The sequence below is a fragment of the Pavona decussata genome, unplaced genomic scaffold (assembly GCF_977016875.1).
Source record: "Pavona decussata unplaced genomic scaffold, jaPavDecu1.1 SCAFFOLD_468, whole genome shotgun sequence".
Lineage (NCBI taxonomy): Eukaryota > Metazoa > Cnidaria > Anthozoa > Scleractinia > Agariciidae > Pavona > Pavona decussata.
In genome coordinates, this window is record NW_028145806.1 from 1,302,112 (window position 1) to 1,320,492 (window position 18,381).

Sequence of the window (18,381 nt, forward strand, 5' to 3'; positions counted from 1 at the left end):
GGCCACCAAAATATTAATTCATGCTTTTGTGACATCTCACTTGGATTATTGCAACTCCCTCCTTTCTGAACTTCCAAAATATCAACTGGATCGAGCTAGAGTCGTCTGTCTAGTACCCAAATTTAGTCACATTTCACCTTATCTAAAAGATCTTCACTGGTTACCCGTAGAGTTTCGGATCGAATTCAAAATATTACTACTTGTTTTCAAAGCGTTAAATGGTATCGCTCCACGTTATTTCTGTGATCTCATCAGGGAAAAGGCATCAATCAGAAGCTCTTTGAGATCTAATGACCTCACTTTGTTAGAGGTGCCTCGAACCAAATGTAAGACTATTGGTGATCGAGCATTCGCTTTTGCTGGTCCATCCAAGTGGAATAAGCTTCCTCTGGCAATTAGGACTGCCAAGAACTTAAACACTTTCAAGAAACACTTAAAGACATTTTTGTTTAAAAAAGCATATGACATCTGGTTATTCTTTACTTTGTTTATTTTATTTCTTACTTTTTGTTTGATTGATTATTCTTAAATTTTATATTTTATTGATTTTGACTAAATTTTTCGTTTTTATATTGTAAGCGCTTTTGAATGTTATATAAAAAGAGCTATATAAATTTATTATTATTATTATTCGGATACAGCCGCATCCATCATCAGTTTCGGGATGTTACAAGTTGTAAAAATAAATATACAACAAGCGGTAGAAAATTACAGTAATAAACAATGTAGCTAATTACATGTAACATAATACTAAAACAATGATTGAACAATGTGGCTGATTACCGGCACCGGCATCGCAGTGGTCATAGGTTCGAATCCCGTTCAAGCCTGAAGTTTTTTCGGCTTTCTTTTCGCAACTGCTTAAGTTGCGTACTAGCTGCGAGGATCTTTCTTCTATCTTAAATGTAATAGTAACGCGAAATTTAATAACTTTTGACGCAAAATGTAATATAGAAAATAATGCGAAATGTATAACGGAAAATGTAATACCATTTTAAGAGGTCTTTACAGTATATTAGCATTTGGACGGGGTGGGATGCAACATCTGCGATCGGTGGTTTGCTGTTTCCAAAAACATTCTGGAAAAACATTGAGCTATCTCCCTTGGTTAATTTATTCAGTTCTACTTGAACTTATGATACAAATTTAAGAAGCTGCAGTTATAGTTTAATTATGTTTAAGGGTCTACGGAATGCGGACGATTTCCTTAAGGATAACTGTTGGCGCTTTCATCGAAAACTAATATGAGACAAAAACATAAAGTAATGATAAGAAACGTAATTTCCCTCATTTTAAAAAGGGATTTTCTATTTTTTCAAAACAATGCCTGTCAAAATTTGGTTGCCATGGTAAAATCAATGTCAATGAACACTAACCGACCAAATCAAATATTTCCCAGATAAATTTCTGAAAAGTCTGGAAGTTTTAGGGCGTTTGTTCAAATATTAAAAAAATGTTTTTAAGGTTCAAAGTAGCCGCGGGCCGAATCCCCCATCCCCCGGTAAAAAAATACGTTTTGCGGTCGCGAAGTTATTACATTTCGTATCAAAAGTTATTACATTTTTTGGCGTGAAAATACCTCTGACATCGGACTAAGAGAAAATGAGATTACAGTTACATATTTTCTTAAGATTGAATGGGTACATTTCAGGCCCCACAACCAAACCATTCTAGTAATGGCCTTCAATATAAATGATCTCAACTTTTTATGTCTTATTCTAAAGAAATTTACTTTGCGCTCTCACCATCCTACTTTTTCGCCTTACTGATCGCTTTTTGAGACTAAGAATCGCCTTATGCTAGTACCACAAGGTTCTTACCTATTAAACGTTTTATCTTTTTATGCCTTATTTAGTGATTAACAATAGCTTTCTCTCGCAACTAGTTCAATTAGGAAATTGCTATAACTATGATTCCTCTCCATAGGGCCCAAAATATCCTACGTAGCCAAATGTTTTGAATCTTTTCATGACCGTATTATGGTGTACGGATTTTCTAGGTACATTCCACGGCAGCATCCTCCACCGGTATCTCATAGTATGTCTTCGACTCATCCAGCAATTCAGGTTCAAAATAAGGAGTGTCCTTCATCAGCATCTTCTCCAATAATTTTGTCACTTGATCAAATGTAGGTCGCTCACTTGATTTTTCATTCCAACATTCCAACATCATCTGAAATCTAACAAAGCAAAGCATTTCATTGTAAAGTTTGTAGTCCAGTAATAGAAATTTTTCTTTGTAGTCGAAGAAAGGCCCCTGACCATGGGGTAGTTCATACACTCCACAAAATATTTCAGGAGGAGAAGTCTGTCTTTTTTAAAGGACGGGAGAACGGACCGATTGACCGCTCGGGCTGTGTGTGGTTTCGGATGTTTTGTAATGGTGACTATAATATTTAGCAGATATATGTTTAAAGACGGTGGGGATATTAGTTTCGGAATTGAATGACAATGGATCTGAGTGAAATAAATCTTATTGATGGTGTTACCATTATGGAGCATGGAATAAAGTGACAAGAGTCAACAAGGATTGCACTCACTATTTAAATTGAGAAAGAAATTTGGGCATGCACTCTCTAAATGTATAGCGATTACGGCAGGGACCGTCTCCACCCCATCCTTGGAAATATGGAATCACCAACAAAACAACATGGCAAAAACATGGTTCCCTCACGTTAGGAACACCAGGACTAAGAAAAGAAATTCGAGACAGCGCTGTCTCTCTTAAGAACAGATTACCAAAGAAGGCATAATTTGGCCATCTGCATCAAAATCTTTCGACAGAAAAAACCTTCAAAAGCTCAAGCGACGAATGCGCTGAAACTTAAGTGGGACGCCATTGAACAAGAGGAATGACTGGAAACAGACTCGTACATTGTTGGTGGTCTAGCACCGAGTTGTTGAATGTTCCCATGATGATGATTATAATGGTGATCCAAACAACACCGATTCGGTCAGTTTTCGACAAAATGGCATCTCGGAGCACATGAACATCAACAATTGTCCTCTTTGGTACTCCCTCAACAAACTCACTTTTAGCGTCATCAAAGGTACCCCCACACCTTAAAAAACAAAGAACAATGACAACTCACACTTCACTAGAGCACGAATCCGGTTTCTCCATGCGATATCCGGTCTTGAGAAGATTGTACAACTCTTTGTTGTTTATGCCAGGATACGGATTTCCTCCTGCAAAAAAAAAAGAATTACATAGTAAGTTGACAGCTACTTCACTGTATGAGGAACTTTACCCTCTAAAGTAGATCTTGGGGTTAAATAAAAGAAACCCTTATGATGCATAAAAAGTGCAACTCCGCTAGCATATTTGTAGTTACAACATTTTTTTTTTTTTCATTTGGAGACTGGAAAGTCTTACAATAGGACAGTCTTACCATAGGACTATTTGGCAAAAACAATGTAAACAATGAATTTCTTCCTTCCCTATTCGATCCTTTTATCCCACCCTTAACTTACAGCTACCTAGTCCGCCGGCCGGTCGGTACAAGTAACAATTTATTAACCAACCAGTAATCAATCAATCAACCAATCAATCAATCAACCAATAGACAGTCAGTCAGTTGGTCATTAAGTCAATCATTTGATCAGCCACTCGATCAGTGATGGGTCAATCCATCTGGAATCAACAATCAGGCAACCAGGCATGAGCCAGTAGAAAGTCAGGAAACCAATGAGTCAGTAAAAACGTCAGTCAATGAAATTGCTTATCACTTATTGGTCCAACTAAAGTTTACAAGTGGTTGATGTACAGTTTACACTTTTATCGTCTTCTTACCCATTGTAGCAATTTCCCAAAGCAAAACACCGAAAGACCATCTGAAAAAAAAAAAGAACACATGTCCATGAATAGACTGTGCGTTCCAAGTTTGATACGAAATAACACACATTTTGCTTAAGAAAATCATCATGAACTAACAACGATGAAACACCCTAACCAAGAGAAAGAACAGTCAACAATCCGGCTACGAAAAGCTAGGAATATGTAACAATTACACGAATGCTGGACAACTTGCTGAAAAACTAGGATACAAGCCACCTAACAACACTTACACATCGCTTTTCGTGGTGTATTCACTGTTAAAAAGTGCCTCGGGTGCCATCCATTTCACTGGAATTTTCTTTTTTTTATTCATTTTGTAGATATCTCCGTGAACGTGGCGCATCAATCCAAAATCAGAAATTTTGACCACTTTGCCCTCGCCAAGAAGAATATTGCGTGCTGCTAAATCACGATGAATAAATCCTTTACTGGCCAAAAAGTCCTGCGATGGCAAAAAATCAATCAATCAAGAATGAGTAAGTCTGTCACTCATAAAAAAATAAATCGATGAATCGAACGATTTATACGCCAACCCTAAATAAATCGTGATGAACGACGAATACATTCTCACTAGAGAAGACGCTCTGCGAAAGCACCAAATACCTATTGAGACAAAGCGAATGTACATTTGGTTACTAACCGAGTTTGATAGCTGTACTGTTAGTCAAGGACCACGTTTTATCCCCTTGGATTTACGCGTGGCATAAATTCGAGAGAGAAACTACGTTTAATAACTTACAATCTTAAACCTTTTATTGTAAAGTGTCTTAGAGCTTTAGGATATGGCGCAGGTGTATTACCCGGTGATGAAACACTCTTCCAGGTGTTTGTTCGAGCTGTAAAACTATATTCGCAGTGATAGATTAAACTGGTGAAAGTTGACGTTGAGAGGGAAAAGGAACAGTTCAAAGTAGCTTGAAATTAAAGTTGCCAAACGATTTATGACAGGCTTTACTTTCCTCGGATATGAAAAAACGAATGCTGGTGAGCGCATGCACCTCTGTAGCTGGGGATCTACAGTTTGCGGCATTGCCATAAAATTAAATATGTTGGACACTGGTTTAGGATTACAGCAAAGGGTCCATAAGCCAATTCAAAGACTACCGACACGCTCGAAAAGGTAACTGACGAATGTTATTTACCATTCCTTGCGCTATTTGCCAAGCGAAACGAAGAAGATCGTCCGCCGAGAAATCGTCATCATGTGGCTCATCTCCGTCGCTTTCCTTTCTATTATCTGCAGGTCCTAGAGTAACATTTTTATACGTGGACCGAGAAGAGCACGCCAACGGGTCAGCATCCCTCTTTAGAGAATGATCCTCGCTTGGTTCGCCACTACAAACTAATTCCTTGACTTCAACCAAAAGAACATTGGAGTTATCCCCTGCACTGAAAATTTGCACCCCAATTGCATTCAAGTGTCGTTCGTCGTCTCCATCAATACTGTTTGTAGAGTTCGTTTCTTTACGGCGCACTAATTCCTCACTTTCTGTTGTCTCTTCAGCCAATACCATCACCCTTGAGCCATAACCATTACCAAATTCCGTTTTGTGAGCGTGAAGGTCAAATCGTTCGTCATCGTAAACCTTTCGATTTCTTTTCTAAACCAGGGAAATCAAATGATAAAACTGAAGTGAGAAAATTGGTCGGTGCAGGACAAAATAGACCAAATTCATATGTAGCCAAATTCATATCATAAAAGAGGTTCAAGGGTGGAGTGAATGGATAACCGATGCAGAGCACGCAGCATAATTTTGTACACGCTATTTCGGTTAAAGAAACTGGACACAGTATGCTTCAATCCTTTTTTGATCCACTTCTGCCACAACGGCTTTGCTGAGCTCCTAATCCAGGATATGGAAAACATATATTTATGCTCGTCTATTAAAAAAGTCTCCATACTGCTTCGTCAAAAAAGCGAATATTCAAATGACCAATACTAGTAGTATACGCAGCTAGTAGTATACCATAGCTCCTAATATCAAGGAATATTTGAAATATTTGGGAATAATATTAGAAGCATATTTCCAAATACCGGCACTCGAACATGAACCATGTACAGTCTAACCTCTTCTTACGGAAACCTCCATAGTACAGAAAGTTCGTTTGATCTGATAGAGGCCATATTTATATTTAATAGACCTCGAATTCTTTGATAGGAATTGCAGATGAAACCATGAGCTTCCTCTGAACTGTGGCTATTTCAGATTACATACTGCTTAGTTTCTAACTACAATTTTTTTAAAATCCGTTGAATTGTACGAAGAGTTTTTGTTACAGTCGAACCCTCGCTAACTCGAACCTCACGCTAACTCGAACCAATTTTCCTTACCTTTCATGTCATTTTCTATATAATTTTACCCTCGATAACTCGAACTCCCGATAAATCGAACCTTTTTCAATTTCCCTTGAAGGTTCGAGTTATCGGGAGTCGACTGTACTTCAAGGGTTCACGAGTGGACACTTTTATGTTAGTATGTTCAGATATTAACTGCACCTGTTGTCTCGTTTTTCGAAGCCAGTTTAGTAGATCTCCATGCGGAAAATATTCCAGCAACAGAAAGATAGGCTCTGAGCTAACCCAACAACCCAGCATGCTAACAATATTCCGGTGGAAACCGATCGATTTGAAGAGCTCAATTTCCTCCAGAAGTTGGTCCTTTGCTTCTTCATCCGTCGAATCTGAAAATAAAATGACAGTAGTTTTTCTTATGCTGAATCGCAAAATTTCAATTATAGGACATTTTAATATGCACTGGGGTTTACAAACTGTTCTTAATCAATGATGTCCAGGCATTCTGCGCGATGGGATTATTTTGTACAGAGATTGCGATTGCGAAATTGATATTTAACGTTGTGCTAAATTTAGCTAGTGTTCCCTTGGTTAAATCGGCACATAAAAATCTTCCAACACACAAGAAACAAGCGAAATCTATTTTTTACGTGAGATCGGTCAGAACGTTTTAACGGAAACTGGCTCTTAAGTCTGAAATATATCCGCCATGTATTATGTATCACGTACTTTCCTGTACTACAATGTGTTTCACCATGAGGGTTTTTGCAGTTTGAACAGTTGGGTTTTTCTGCAGTCGAAGGCTAAAATATTTGGAGTCATTTACCTTCTAGCACTTTAACAGCTACTGTTCGCCCTTCCTTAAAGTCGACAGTCTGTGTTCTTGAATTGTAAAACACCTCGATTCCAGGAGACTCTCTGAATATGCCTCTTAACACCCTACCAAATGCACCACGGCCAATCTCTTCTTTGAACTCGACCTGTTCCGGTAGAACTTCCCACCTCAAAAGGGGGATGATGGTAGACTTCGATCTATAAAAACAACATTGAAGCAACTCATCTTGCCCTGGCTACAAAACGCTGGATTTTGGTTGTAAGTAAAATTTTAGATTTAATTGGTAGCTCCAATAGTATGGTTACATTTGTCTAGATATTATTATTATTTTCAGTCTCTAATATGCTAGATAAAAATCTATCTGAAGGATAGATTTAAATGTTAGGAAACATTCAACCATTACCTCTTAGGTCTGGAGTTACGAGCCAGTTGCTTCTTTTTAATAGCTTTCTTGTTTATCCGGAATGTTACCATGATAAAAGCGATTACAAGAAGAACAACAAGACCCGCTATTAGACCAGCAAACTGCGACGGAGAAAGAAGTCCAATGCTCTTTGAGGCTGGAGATGTCCCAAAGATCGGGGCTGAAATGATGATCAGAGAAACTATTTTTCTTTACTGATGCTCAGCTTCATTGCTATGCGAGAGATAACATTTACACTAGAGATACTCCTCCTGATTAGAGCACTCGCGGTTATTTTCCAAGTATACCTGTGTCACTCACATACATCATTCACCAAAGACTTTTTAAATCACTTAAATGTACCACGAAGGGAAAAAAACGACAAGCGAGTCTTTGTTTTGGTGAATACAGCAATCAACTCTTCATGAGACGAACTTGTCAGGCCAAGAGCCAATTCTGCGTCTTCGGGGCGAGACAAGGAAGGAAGAATTTTCGTCTTTCCAACATGCACTGCAAAATCAGCTATATTTACCAAATGGGTCAATTCGCAACCATTTTGGTTGACTTTAGAAGTTTGTTAATCGTATTGGAAACTGAATTTTTTAGTTCAATCATATATTCCTTATCAAAGAAAGCATTAATAAGATTTTGTTCTACCAGTCTTCCAGTTTCTCTTCGGGCTAAATAATTTTCCTGAAACAATGTCTTCCGTACGCTAGGAAGAATATTAGGAATATGAGATCTCTATTTCTTTCAGTGAAGTGTTGAGCGTATGAATCTCCAGACACAAGCTAAGTACAACTCTATGTTATGTGCAACATAATAAAGTTTACATCAGGGCCTAACCCTGACCTTTAATTCAAAGATGGCTGATGGTCTGCAATAGCCTCCATCTTTTTATAAGCTCGAAGTTGAAAACTTGTTATAATCCCTACCCCCCCCCCCCCCCTCCACACACACACCCTAAAAAAAGGTGTCACTAACGTACAGTTTGGCACAAACTTTTCAGGGGTTGTGCTCTTCCTTGTTGTCGCTTTCCATTGTTTTGATCTGTCACTTTGTCCAAACACATTCCAGGCGGAAACCTCGAGAACCACGTACTGTGTATCGCATGTTATCGAAAAAACATGAAAAGTCTTTAAAACGTCATTGATTTTGATTTCCTGTTGGGGTTTTGCGTCTTCGTTTGACGGCATCTCTTGATAATAAATCGAGTACATGGTCAGCGGACATCCATTATCATCAGGCTTACTCCAGGTAACGTTGATGTCGCAGTGCAGTGTTAACGTTTCAATGCTGTTTATGGTAGGAGATGAAGGTATAACTGCAAAAATAAAGGAATGTAAAGTTAGAAGGCTTACTAATGGTAAGCTAAGTAAGCTAATTCACAAAATAAGCAGAATTTCCGACAAATTGTCTGTATCCGTTTCACTGTGTTACATAAGAATAACCTGGGTTGTTCCTGAAAGCGGGCAACTTGTCTTAAACGTCAGGTACAGTGATTTCTCAAATGTCCAGCAATAAGATGACAATTAATACTACAACTTTCATGTAAGATTTACTAAATAGTACCTGTTTGCAGCTTGTCGGAAAATAGGTCGTTAAGATTCATTGTTCATCTTTTGTAGCCCTAGCCTACAGCTGGCCTTGCGGTGCAGCAAGAACTGGTTCAACAGCATCGAAGCGATTCAGTGAACACAAAGGAAACGACAACAAAAACAACCCTAATAAAACTCCAAAAATGTCTTAAATGCCAGGTACATGCCGCCAGCTCTGAACGTTTAACTTATGCCATTTTCATGCACACCTCAGCCGCCTTACAAAATACCAAGTTCTGGGGTTACAGGGTCTGTCGATTTGTTTGTTTTTTGTTTGTTTTTTTGTTGTTGTTGTTGTTGTTGTTGTTGTTTTTTTTCGCTGTTTTTTTAGATTGGCAGGGAAAAGCTCTCTTTGACATAACTTAATCGCTTGTAAGCTAACAGAATTCTAAGCGAAATGACACATTCATTGACATAATCGCGACCAAAAGTTCATTTCGTAGACTTCGTTGTAGCCATCCCTTCCGGCGGGGTTGCTTTCAAAGTGCCTAATGACAGCTGCAATCTCAGACGGAGCTTTGGGACGTTCGCATGTTTCACTACTTTCCTTTACAATACTGATAAGCATTCATTTCTTTCACCCACTACTTTAGCTTTTCAACATTGTTATTGTAGGATGCGATAGAAAAAGAGAACCGACTTTATGCAAGTGTCCGACCGTTTTATGAGCGAGATTGTGTAGCATCAACAGTAAGACCTTTTTGAACTAAAATTGTTTTTAAGATAGCCTTGAATTTTAGCCTCATGAAGGCGCCATTACCTCCTTTGGTTTTGAACTTCCATATCTGGCTTTCATGAAAATTACTTTCTCTTTGAGTAGCTAGTGATGTGACCGCGATTTCATACTCTCTCCCACACATAAGCTGAATGGTGTAGCTAGTTGTATCTCTGTTGACTGTAACAGAGCTCCAGGTTCTTTTTTCAGCCGGTAAAATCACTTCACTGTAGTAGACTTTGTACTGATCAACTGGACACGCCCCTACCAAGGGAGGTTCCCATCTGACGACCACGGTTCCTCCTGTTACTTCTTCAGTCCTGTTTATGATAACAGGTACACCTGCACAAGAACGTAAGTAAAGAGATACATCACGTTTTGTCAATATCTTGTAGACAGCCTTATAGAAAAGTGGTCGACTGTCAGAACACATTTCTTGGAAAATTGTAAATGCTTAGTGTATAACGAGTTGAAATCTGCTTACCGGTGACCGATTTATGAATGTCAGTTACCCGTTACCATTTTTTCGTAGCCATTATAAAACGTGTCTCTGTTTTAATACATCCAAACAAAGTAATGTTACAAAAGAAACTGTCCCGAAAAGTATTGAATTTGTTCTTTAAAAATGACATCTGCAAATCCCATTTCCTTTTTAAAAGATCCAAATTTGTAGCGTTACAACTTCAAGAAATATCAATCGAGAAATTATTTCTTTGCAGTCAATAATGACAACAAATCCGAGAGAACAATATTTTATCCATCTCTTTTGTCAACAAAAATATCTTAGATCAGCGGGATCAGCTCCTCACCTTCCTCTCACCTCCCCCGTCTACATTTTTGTCTTCACTTTTTGTCTCCTTTTACCCGGAAGCAACCATTCTCATCTCGTGGTCGTTTGAAAAGGAAACGACTGCTATGCAGGCTGGTATTGCGGGCAAATTTGACGTCTTTTGTAAGTTTAATTAGATCAAGGTACTAATGATTATCTGATTACCCGCTGATATTTGTAGACCTCTCGGTAAATAATTTTTCACTTACGTAAGTTCTAAAATTGATCTAGGACTAGACTGGGTGTCTTCCTTTCTTGTCCTATTATTTCTCAAATTTAATTTCAAGTTCACACGTACTCCATTTAAATGAAAATATTAAGGAGTAACCAATCTTTAAAACTGAACGAATGACAAGGTTAAAAATCTTGACAGAAAGAAGAGGGACTAGAAGTTCAACTCGGCCCCCAACGTGAAACAACCTCTACATTTAAAGACTTGAATTGGTAAAACGTGACTGTTGTTGCATGTGGTGTTCTGACAACAACAGTCAAGAGATAGACTCCTTATTTCTTCATGAAGCCAATGTTAAATTTGTCAATTCACAACGACCAGTTTTTAACTCAACGAAACGTCAATGGTATGTGCCATAAGCACACGGGCAATTTTCATGTTATCAGTTCAATTCAATTCAATTCCGTCTTCATTTACACACGGTTAAAAAATTCGTCAAGTCGATGCAATGAAAAATAAAAGATAAACTATATCACTATCAAAATGTTTAAGTATGGAAAATTCCTAATTCTAAACAATAATGCTAAAACCTAAAGAAAACTCGGCTGCATTCCATGAATGCTGTGTCTCAACTAACCTAGCTAGAATGAAGATTTACTTGTTGCTTAAATTGATTAAGTGATTGAGCCTACCTAAAATTGCAGGGTAGGCGGTTCCAGAGAGCTGCACCGCTATAGCTAAAGCTAATTTTTATGTAATTTGTTCGTGCCAAAGAAACAGCCAGCACCTTTCTAGGAAAATAATGCCCGAGTCTTTAGAACTAAAGTGAAACGCCTGCTCTGATTTTAGGTGTTACTAAGATTAGTGCGCTCAGTTTTATCCCAAATTATCCAAAGCCATCAACAAATTATTATTATTATTATTATTATAGGCACCGCGAAAATTAATGTGTAATTACACACTAACCTCTTAGTCTACTTATTTCATCCGGCCATAATACCGTTCCAAACACATAGAGATCCATCACCGATCCGTAGAACTGTCGATCGAGCCAGTGGCCATCATTTCCAATCTGGTATGGCTTTCCTGTGGGTACGTAGAAAGATGTCTCCCTGGGAGAAATTGTTTTATTACCCACGTTTCTGCCATCACAGTAGATTAACACAGACCCTTCGTCCTGATCCCACGTGATTACCACGTGTGTCCAAGTGTTCAGGGAAACCTTGTTAGTAGCAAACACGCCGAACCATTCGTCTGCACTGTTCAGTGAATGGCGACCAATAACGATGACCTGGTTTTCGAAACTAAGATGAAACTGCCATGGGCTACGCCAGTCATTATAAATCGTATTTACCCCACTCGTGGTCAACTTCGTGAGTTTTACCCAGCAGGAAATGGAAAAACTTCTGTCGTTGAGGTAAATTATTGGAGCAGTGGCGAATGAATTTGATTGGCTAAAGATTGGGGCCGTGCTGCCTGGACACCATCCTTCACTAAAGGATGGCGATCCACTGAAACTGCAAGAGGAAAACAGTCAACTATCATTCAGCTCCTAAAATTTTGTGACCGTGAAACTTGTTCGCGTTTGTCAGCATGTTATATCAAATACCTGTTACTTATAAAATTAAATAAAAGAGAGAAACGTTCTGATCGAGGGAAAAGGATAACTGAGAGAGTTTGGTTGGCAGAAATGTCTGCACATGTACAGGCAGCAATTTAGCGAGTTTTGAGGCCTGATATCGATGAGATGAGTCCCTGTCACTGAAATCTCGGCGCAATCCTCTAGTCTTCCCTTTTAGCCAGAAAAGGCGTTTACAGACTATTAGTCCGGCGACATAACTCGAAAATTATCATTTTTGTCACCAACTGACTAACTAGAACCACTGTTAGTTCTCACCATATAGCCTGTAAAACCATCTTAGGTTGTTTTCTTCACAGAGACCCCTTGCGGGGATATGCTCCTCCTTTAGTAACTTGGAAATTACACAAAACGTTTATCCAAAAAATTATTTGGGTTATATTTTATACATTTCTTTCTAGGAATTGCAAAGTTCACACTACTAATGAGCTATTCAAACACAATAATACTAACAGTAAGTGCCCCAATAAGGAGAGCCAAATGTCAGTAGAAACTGTTGCTTTTGTAATGTTAATGTTTTCAACTGCAGCCGTTCAAAATACAACTTTCGTACTCGAAATATAGCAAAGGCGAAAGGTAATCATAAGTAAGTAAATTATGATCATCCGGGTGAGTGTAGTCCTGAGAAGGACTGTTTGAGGTGACTTTGACTGACGTTACGACAACACGAGCGGAAGTCATCTTCAGAGTTAAGTGAATTGTGGAACGTCAGTAGGTGGTATATATGTCTCTAGTTGTTAACCTGATTGGTCAACGAAGTGGAGACGTCATTGGTCGTTTGTCAGTAGGCCGTGATGTTATTGGCTGTGAACACTGTAAAAGGTGATTGTTTCGATCCGTCTTTAGTTAGTCAAAAAGTCCGTGGGTCTATTGTTAGTAAAACATCTATTGTTTGTCTGTTTCGTAGTTGTTGTCAATAAGTCGTTTGTATGGTGCAGTTAGTTGAAGGCAACAGTTGAGTGGCGTTTGTTCTAAGTTAGTAAACCAGCCTTCCAGAGTGAGTCGTTGATAGTAATTTGTACTGTAGGTAATGCACTTGGCAGAGTCCCAGTCGATTCTATGGTTCGTTTGTAAATGGTGATCAGCAATGTGATTGTTGATATCACCATTTCTAGTTGCTCGTTTATGTTCAGTCAGTCATGCATTTAGTTAGCCGTGGGTCGGTCTTTGAAGAATTCGACTCGAGGAAGCTTGTCGCGCAGGATCCTCTACATCAGTAGTTCCGCAGGCGTTACTCCAGTAACAGTATGTGGGGTAACTCTGTATTGGAATAAAAATTTCTGAACTGCCTTTGTCCAATCTTTCCCTTCAAGGCGAGCAATTCGCACGGTATTCAAGATCGTTTTGTTACCACGTTCCACTTCTCCGTTGCTCTGCAGTAAATAGGGAACCCCCTTCTTGTGGGATATCCCTAAATATTCTAAAAAAAAAAACTCAAATTCTTTAGATGCAAATGGAGGTCCATTGTCACTGCGAACAGTTTCTGGTAACTCAGGTGTTGTGGAAATGGCTTCCATGCATTTGATCACGTGTTGCGCATCTGTCTTCTTCAAGAGAATGGCTTCTAACCAGGAAGAATAGTAGTCGACCACCACCAGGAGGTGTTCACCATTTGATATCTTAAGAATATCAACTGAGATCTCTTGCCAGGGCCCCTCAGGTAATTGCTTGACCTCAAAAGTTTTGGTTTTGCTCTGGGACCCACAAGCTGGCAGGGATGGCATGCACGTATCGTTTCCTCCACCTGTTTGTCCAATTGCGGCCACCACACTTTCTCTCTCGCAACCTGCCCCAGCTCGGACCATGCCCTGGTGGCCCTCATGAGCCAAAATGATGGTCTGCTGAGGCATTACAATGCCAGTTCTTCTCATCATTATTTGTCCCACTACCCACAGTTCATTCTTCACTGCTTTGTAGATGGTGCCTGGGAACTGGCTCCAGTACTGTTGGATCATTTGCTGAATCATTGTAGACTTGCTTTGGCAATAAGGCGGCTGGCGCGGCTGCATTTGCCAGGCTTTATGCGAAATCTTCAGTTCCCAAGTGTCCAAATCTTAAGTGGGGCCGACGGGCAGGCGGCTGAGAACATCTGCTGCATTATCTTTGCGTGGTATGTGTGTCAAGATGCACTGGAATTGCTGCAAGTACAGGAGCCACCTCTCTATCATGGCAGATGGAGGTTTGGACTTTGCACTGAGTACTGTGACTAGTGGATTATGATCAGTGCGGATTTCAAATTCGATTCCTTATAGGTACAAGTAAAACTTTTCGCAGGCACATCTGACAGCTAGAGCTCCTCTTTTCAAATTGGGAGTATCTCTTTTCTACTTTGCTGAGCATAATATATAGGCCTGTAGGTCCCATCTTCTTGTTCTTGCTGCTCAATAATTGCTCCAACTCCAACAGGTGAGGCATCTGTTGTGAGCCTTGTTGGGGCACCATGTCTGTGATAGGCCATTACTGGTTAACCAATCTTTGATTTCTTGGAAGGTTTTATTCTCCTTTGCATCCCACTCCCACTCTACATCTTTGCTGGTGAGGTCCCAAGTTTGGGATGAACTTTGCGCAGAATTGAACAGCCCCAAGGAAACTTCTTACTTCAGACTGGTTCTGTGGTGTTGGTGTTTCAACGATAGCTTCCACTCACACACTGGAGATTTTCAGTCCCTCACCAGAGAGTATATCACCCATGTAACCATGCTACTAACGCCAATCTCACACTTTCCATAGTTCAGGGTGAGGACGCATTCCTCCAGCTGGGGCATGACCCTTTCTTAGTTCTCATCATGTTCTTTGCTGTCAGCGCTAACGACTTGCAAGTCACCATGAAGGTTGTATGCACCAGGGAATTACCTGCCACACGAACTGCTGGAATGTTTTGGTAGCCATGTTTACACCAAAGAGTAGGCGCTTGTATCTGTACAAGCCATCAGGGGCAGCAAAAGTGAGTAATGTCCCTAGAGTCTCGATGTAATTCAATTTGGTGGAAAGCCATATTTAGATTTAGTTTGGAGAAAACTTTTCGCTGTTGATCACAGGAACACCTTTACAAGAAAGACAGAGGGAACCTCCCATCAAAATGGAAACCTCACACAGATTTTCTGTGTCAAAAAGGTGTAAAAATGCCTAAATCCACAAATGCATGATACTCGCCAAGGAGATCCATTAATGCACCGTTGTAACTACGTTTTTCATTATAAGTGCTACTCTCTTTATTTTCCAGAAGAAGCAATCATGTTTTCCTTAACTTCATTTTTGCCTTCTTGACTTTAAAACGTTTATATTTAAATTTGAAATGTTATATATCTCACACCTCTTCACTCACAATTCTTAATTTCATCCGGTAACAAGGCCACGCAAAATACATATAGATCCATCACCGATCCGTGGAACTGGTGGTTATCTTTAAGGCCGTCATTACCAATCATGTACGGTTTCGTTAGGACAAGATGTTCTCCTGCCTATTTCTTTCCCGTTGGCATAGATTGACACCACCCGCGTGAAGTGCTGTCACGTGACCACCACGTGTGTCCAATCACTCAGAGAAACGTTAGCACTTTGCAATAACCGCCACTCCTTGTTTGAGGCACTGTGCCGATAAAATACAATACTTTCGTTTGCATTGCTGAGCAGAAACTACCCGCGAGCGTAATGCTAGTCTCCATAAATCGCCCCCTACCCTCATTGGATTTAACAGCACGAAATGGTGAAGCTAGAATCATATTAATTGATTTCAGGAGCAGCGGCGAAGGAATATGGTTGGTCAAACCTGAGAGCTTTGCTGTCTGGACACCTTCCATCGATAAACGCTGGTAATCCAGTGAAACCAAAGGAGGGAAGGAAAGGTGACATGACTCGGATTTGTATCAAGCAAAATTGTTTGGCACGAAAAAGGTCCCACACAACTTTCGATATAAAGGTCACGTTACGACCTAGATTTTGGTTCTCGTTTTTGAGGTTTCTTCACCTATCATATACATACGAGTAGCTGAAAAGAAAAAAATGGCAATTCAAACTGTACTGATGTTGATTTGACTCGGACATGGGTGGCTTTTAATCCTTTGGGAGGATTTGAGGCGTCCCAATTTTGGTTAAATATCAACCGCCAACCCTAAAATTATTCCGTCGATCGATTATTGACCTTTCAACCGTAAATAGTTGTATAACTGTCAACCTTTGGAAACTTACCGTCATTATAAAAATGCCATATTTTAATAGTTTGTACCGCTAACTATTGACGCCGATTTCCCAGGTGCCGTACACCGTCGAAACTTGCGTAGAAATGCTCAGTTACTAACTAAGGGAAATGAAACTGGCGGTCTTTGCAGTCAATTGCAGGAAACGAAAATTCAACTAGCAAACAACACATTGAATACCGCCACCTAACAGCTTTCACCACGAAACTCCCTTGTAAAGGTAAGAATTGCGTGACAAACCTTATGTCCCTGTCTCGGCCATCCAAAAGCCAGTGGCCAAGGATTTCCTCCTCTGAAACGCAATATAACAAGCATTTCACATTAGGAAAGTAAGTAAGAAGATTATCATCACTTGTAGGTATTCTTATAAAATAATATGTAAATACAACTGGAAGCGCTGTTTCCGCAGTTTATGCAATCTCTCGAGATTACTTCAGGATGTTTGTTGATTGCAAGTTTTTGGAGTATACCTTTGTAAAACTATGAAATATTTTTAGTTTTGTCGGAAATAAGGAAGTGAGTGATAGCCGAAGTTTTTTAGCTTATTTCCTTAATCCCACTCCTTCAAATTTTGTTTTTCCTTTATGATTTTTCGTTGGAAAAATTTTTGCCCATCAAGTTCCCATTTTAACACAGGGCTCAAGTTCTATGGAAGAAACCAGAATTTTATATTATTCCTTGCTCGTATTTTTAAATGGTTTGTCAACAATGACTTCATTCACTTGGTACAATGCATATTAATAATTCAGATTGAAAATTATTATCCTGATTTGTGTTGTGTAGCCGATTCACAGGTATTCTAATCTTGTATGCGTCATTCGCGTCTAGCTATTTGTATTGAATAGCGCTTGGAAATTAATTTCGTTTGTTCAAAACACTAGTCGTCACACTAGCTTTAAAGTACTACTGCGACGAAAATCGAAAATCTTTTAAACGACATTTCTGGGCTTCAAGGTAATTTTCAGACCTTAGACTGCCAGAAGAAATATAGTGCAGACCACCCTGACAAACCTTAAAAAGGCTGTACCTAAAAGTACAGCCTTTTTAAAAGTACAAAGTACAGTCGACTCCCGATAACTCGAACCTTCAAGGGAAATTGAAAAAGGTTCGATTTATCGGGAGTTCGAGTTATCGAGGGTAAAATTATATAGAAAATGACATGAAAGGAAAGGAAAATTGGTTCGAGTTAGCGTGAGGTTCGAGTTAGCGAGGGTTCGAGTTATCGGGAGTCGACTGTACTTTTAACAAATTTAAAATCATGGCTTCCCCGAGTCCTCCTTTCTCTGTTTGGTATCAAATAACCCCCCCAGTGCCCATCTAGGAGGCCGTGGCACATCTTGTATACAGTGGAGAGCCTTGCATGTCTTCTCTTCTCAGCCAACAAAGTTTGTGCAGCGCATTCCCTCTAGTGACGTCATCTTATCATCTTAACGGCATCGAAAAGCGAGCAAAAACAGTCGAAATGCTCAAGTTCTTCCCCTACTTCTACAAAATATGGCTCCGTTCTAAGGCAGGTAGTAGTTTTGAAGACAATGGGGATGATTCTCAGTGAAGTGAAGGGATAACATGTCGACGTCACATTCTACTTTTTGCTCGGTAATGGCGGCAAACCGAATGTGGAAAATACGCTTGAAATGATCGAGTTTCCCTTTAGTTTTACAACTTAAAACTTGGCATGGGTAGTACTTTCCTCTCCCATGTTTTCGAATGCCGAAGATAAAAAGAAAGGTAACATTTGTACCACAGTAGCACTCTTTAAAGAGCGGCTGCTTGTAAGGATCGAGAATTCGCCGTCAACGAAAATTTGACTAACCGCTTATATTCGGTCCAAAAATATCCTTTGCTGAATTATTTTCAAAAATCA

General features: G+C 39.5%; 1 protein-coding gene across 1 annotated transcript; it reads right to left on the bottom strand.

Moving 5' to 3' along the window:
• Positions 1-1,118: 1,118 nt before the first annotated feature.
• LOC146450369 (uncharacterized) lies at positions 1,119-12,599 on the bottom strand. Its single transcript, XM_085100524.1, has 12 exons — positions 12,580-12,599; positions 11,649-12,199; positions 9,727-10,023; positions 8,357-8,692; positions 7,369-7,549; positions 6,957-7,162; positions 6,335-6,519; positions 4,980-5,438; positions 4,068-4,279; positions 3,793-3,833; positions 3,092-3,188; positions 1,119-2,179 (listed from the first exon to the last, which is right to left on the bottom strand). Exons 1-12 carry the CDS (start codon positions 12,597-12,599, stop codon positions 1,996-1,998), a joined length of 2,769 nt encoding a protein of 922 aa, XP_084956650.1. The 3' UTR covers positions 1,119-1,995.
• Between the last annotated feature and the right edge of the window lie 5,782 nt (positions 12,600-18,381).

Excerpts from the sequence above, each read along its gene's own strand:
- LOC146450369 (XM_085100524.1), bottom strand. The coding sequence starts at position 12,599 with ATGGTTTTACAGGCTATATG. Across the intron at positions 12,200-12,579 it reads ATGGTTTTACAGGCTATATG|TTTCAGTGGATCGCCATCCT; the intron begins GTGAGAACTAAC and ends TTCCTCTTGCAG. Across the intron at positions 4,280-4,979 it reads GGCAAATAGCGCAAGGAATG|GACTTTTTGGCCAGTAAAGG; the intron begins GTAAATAACATT and ends TTGCCATCGCAG.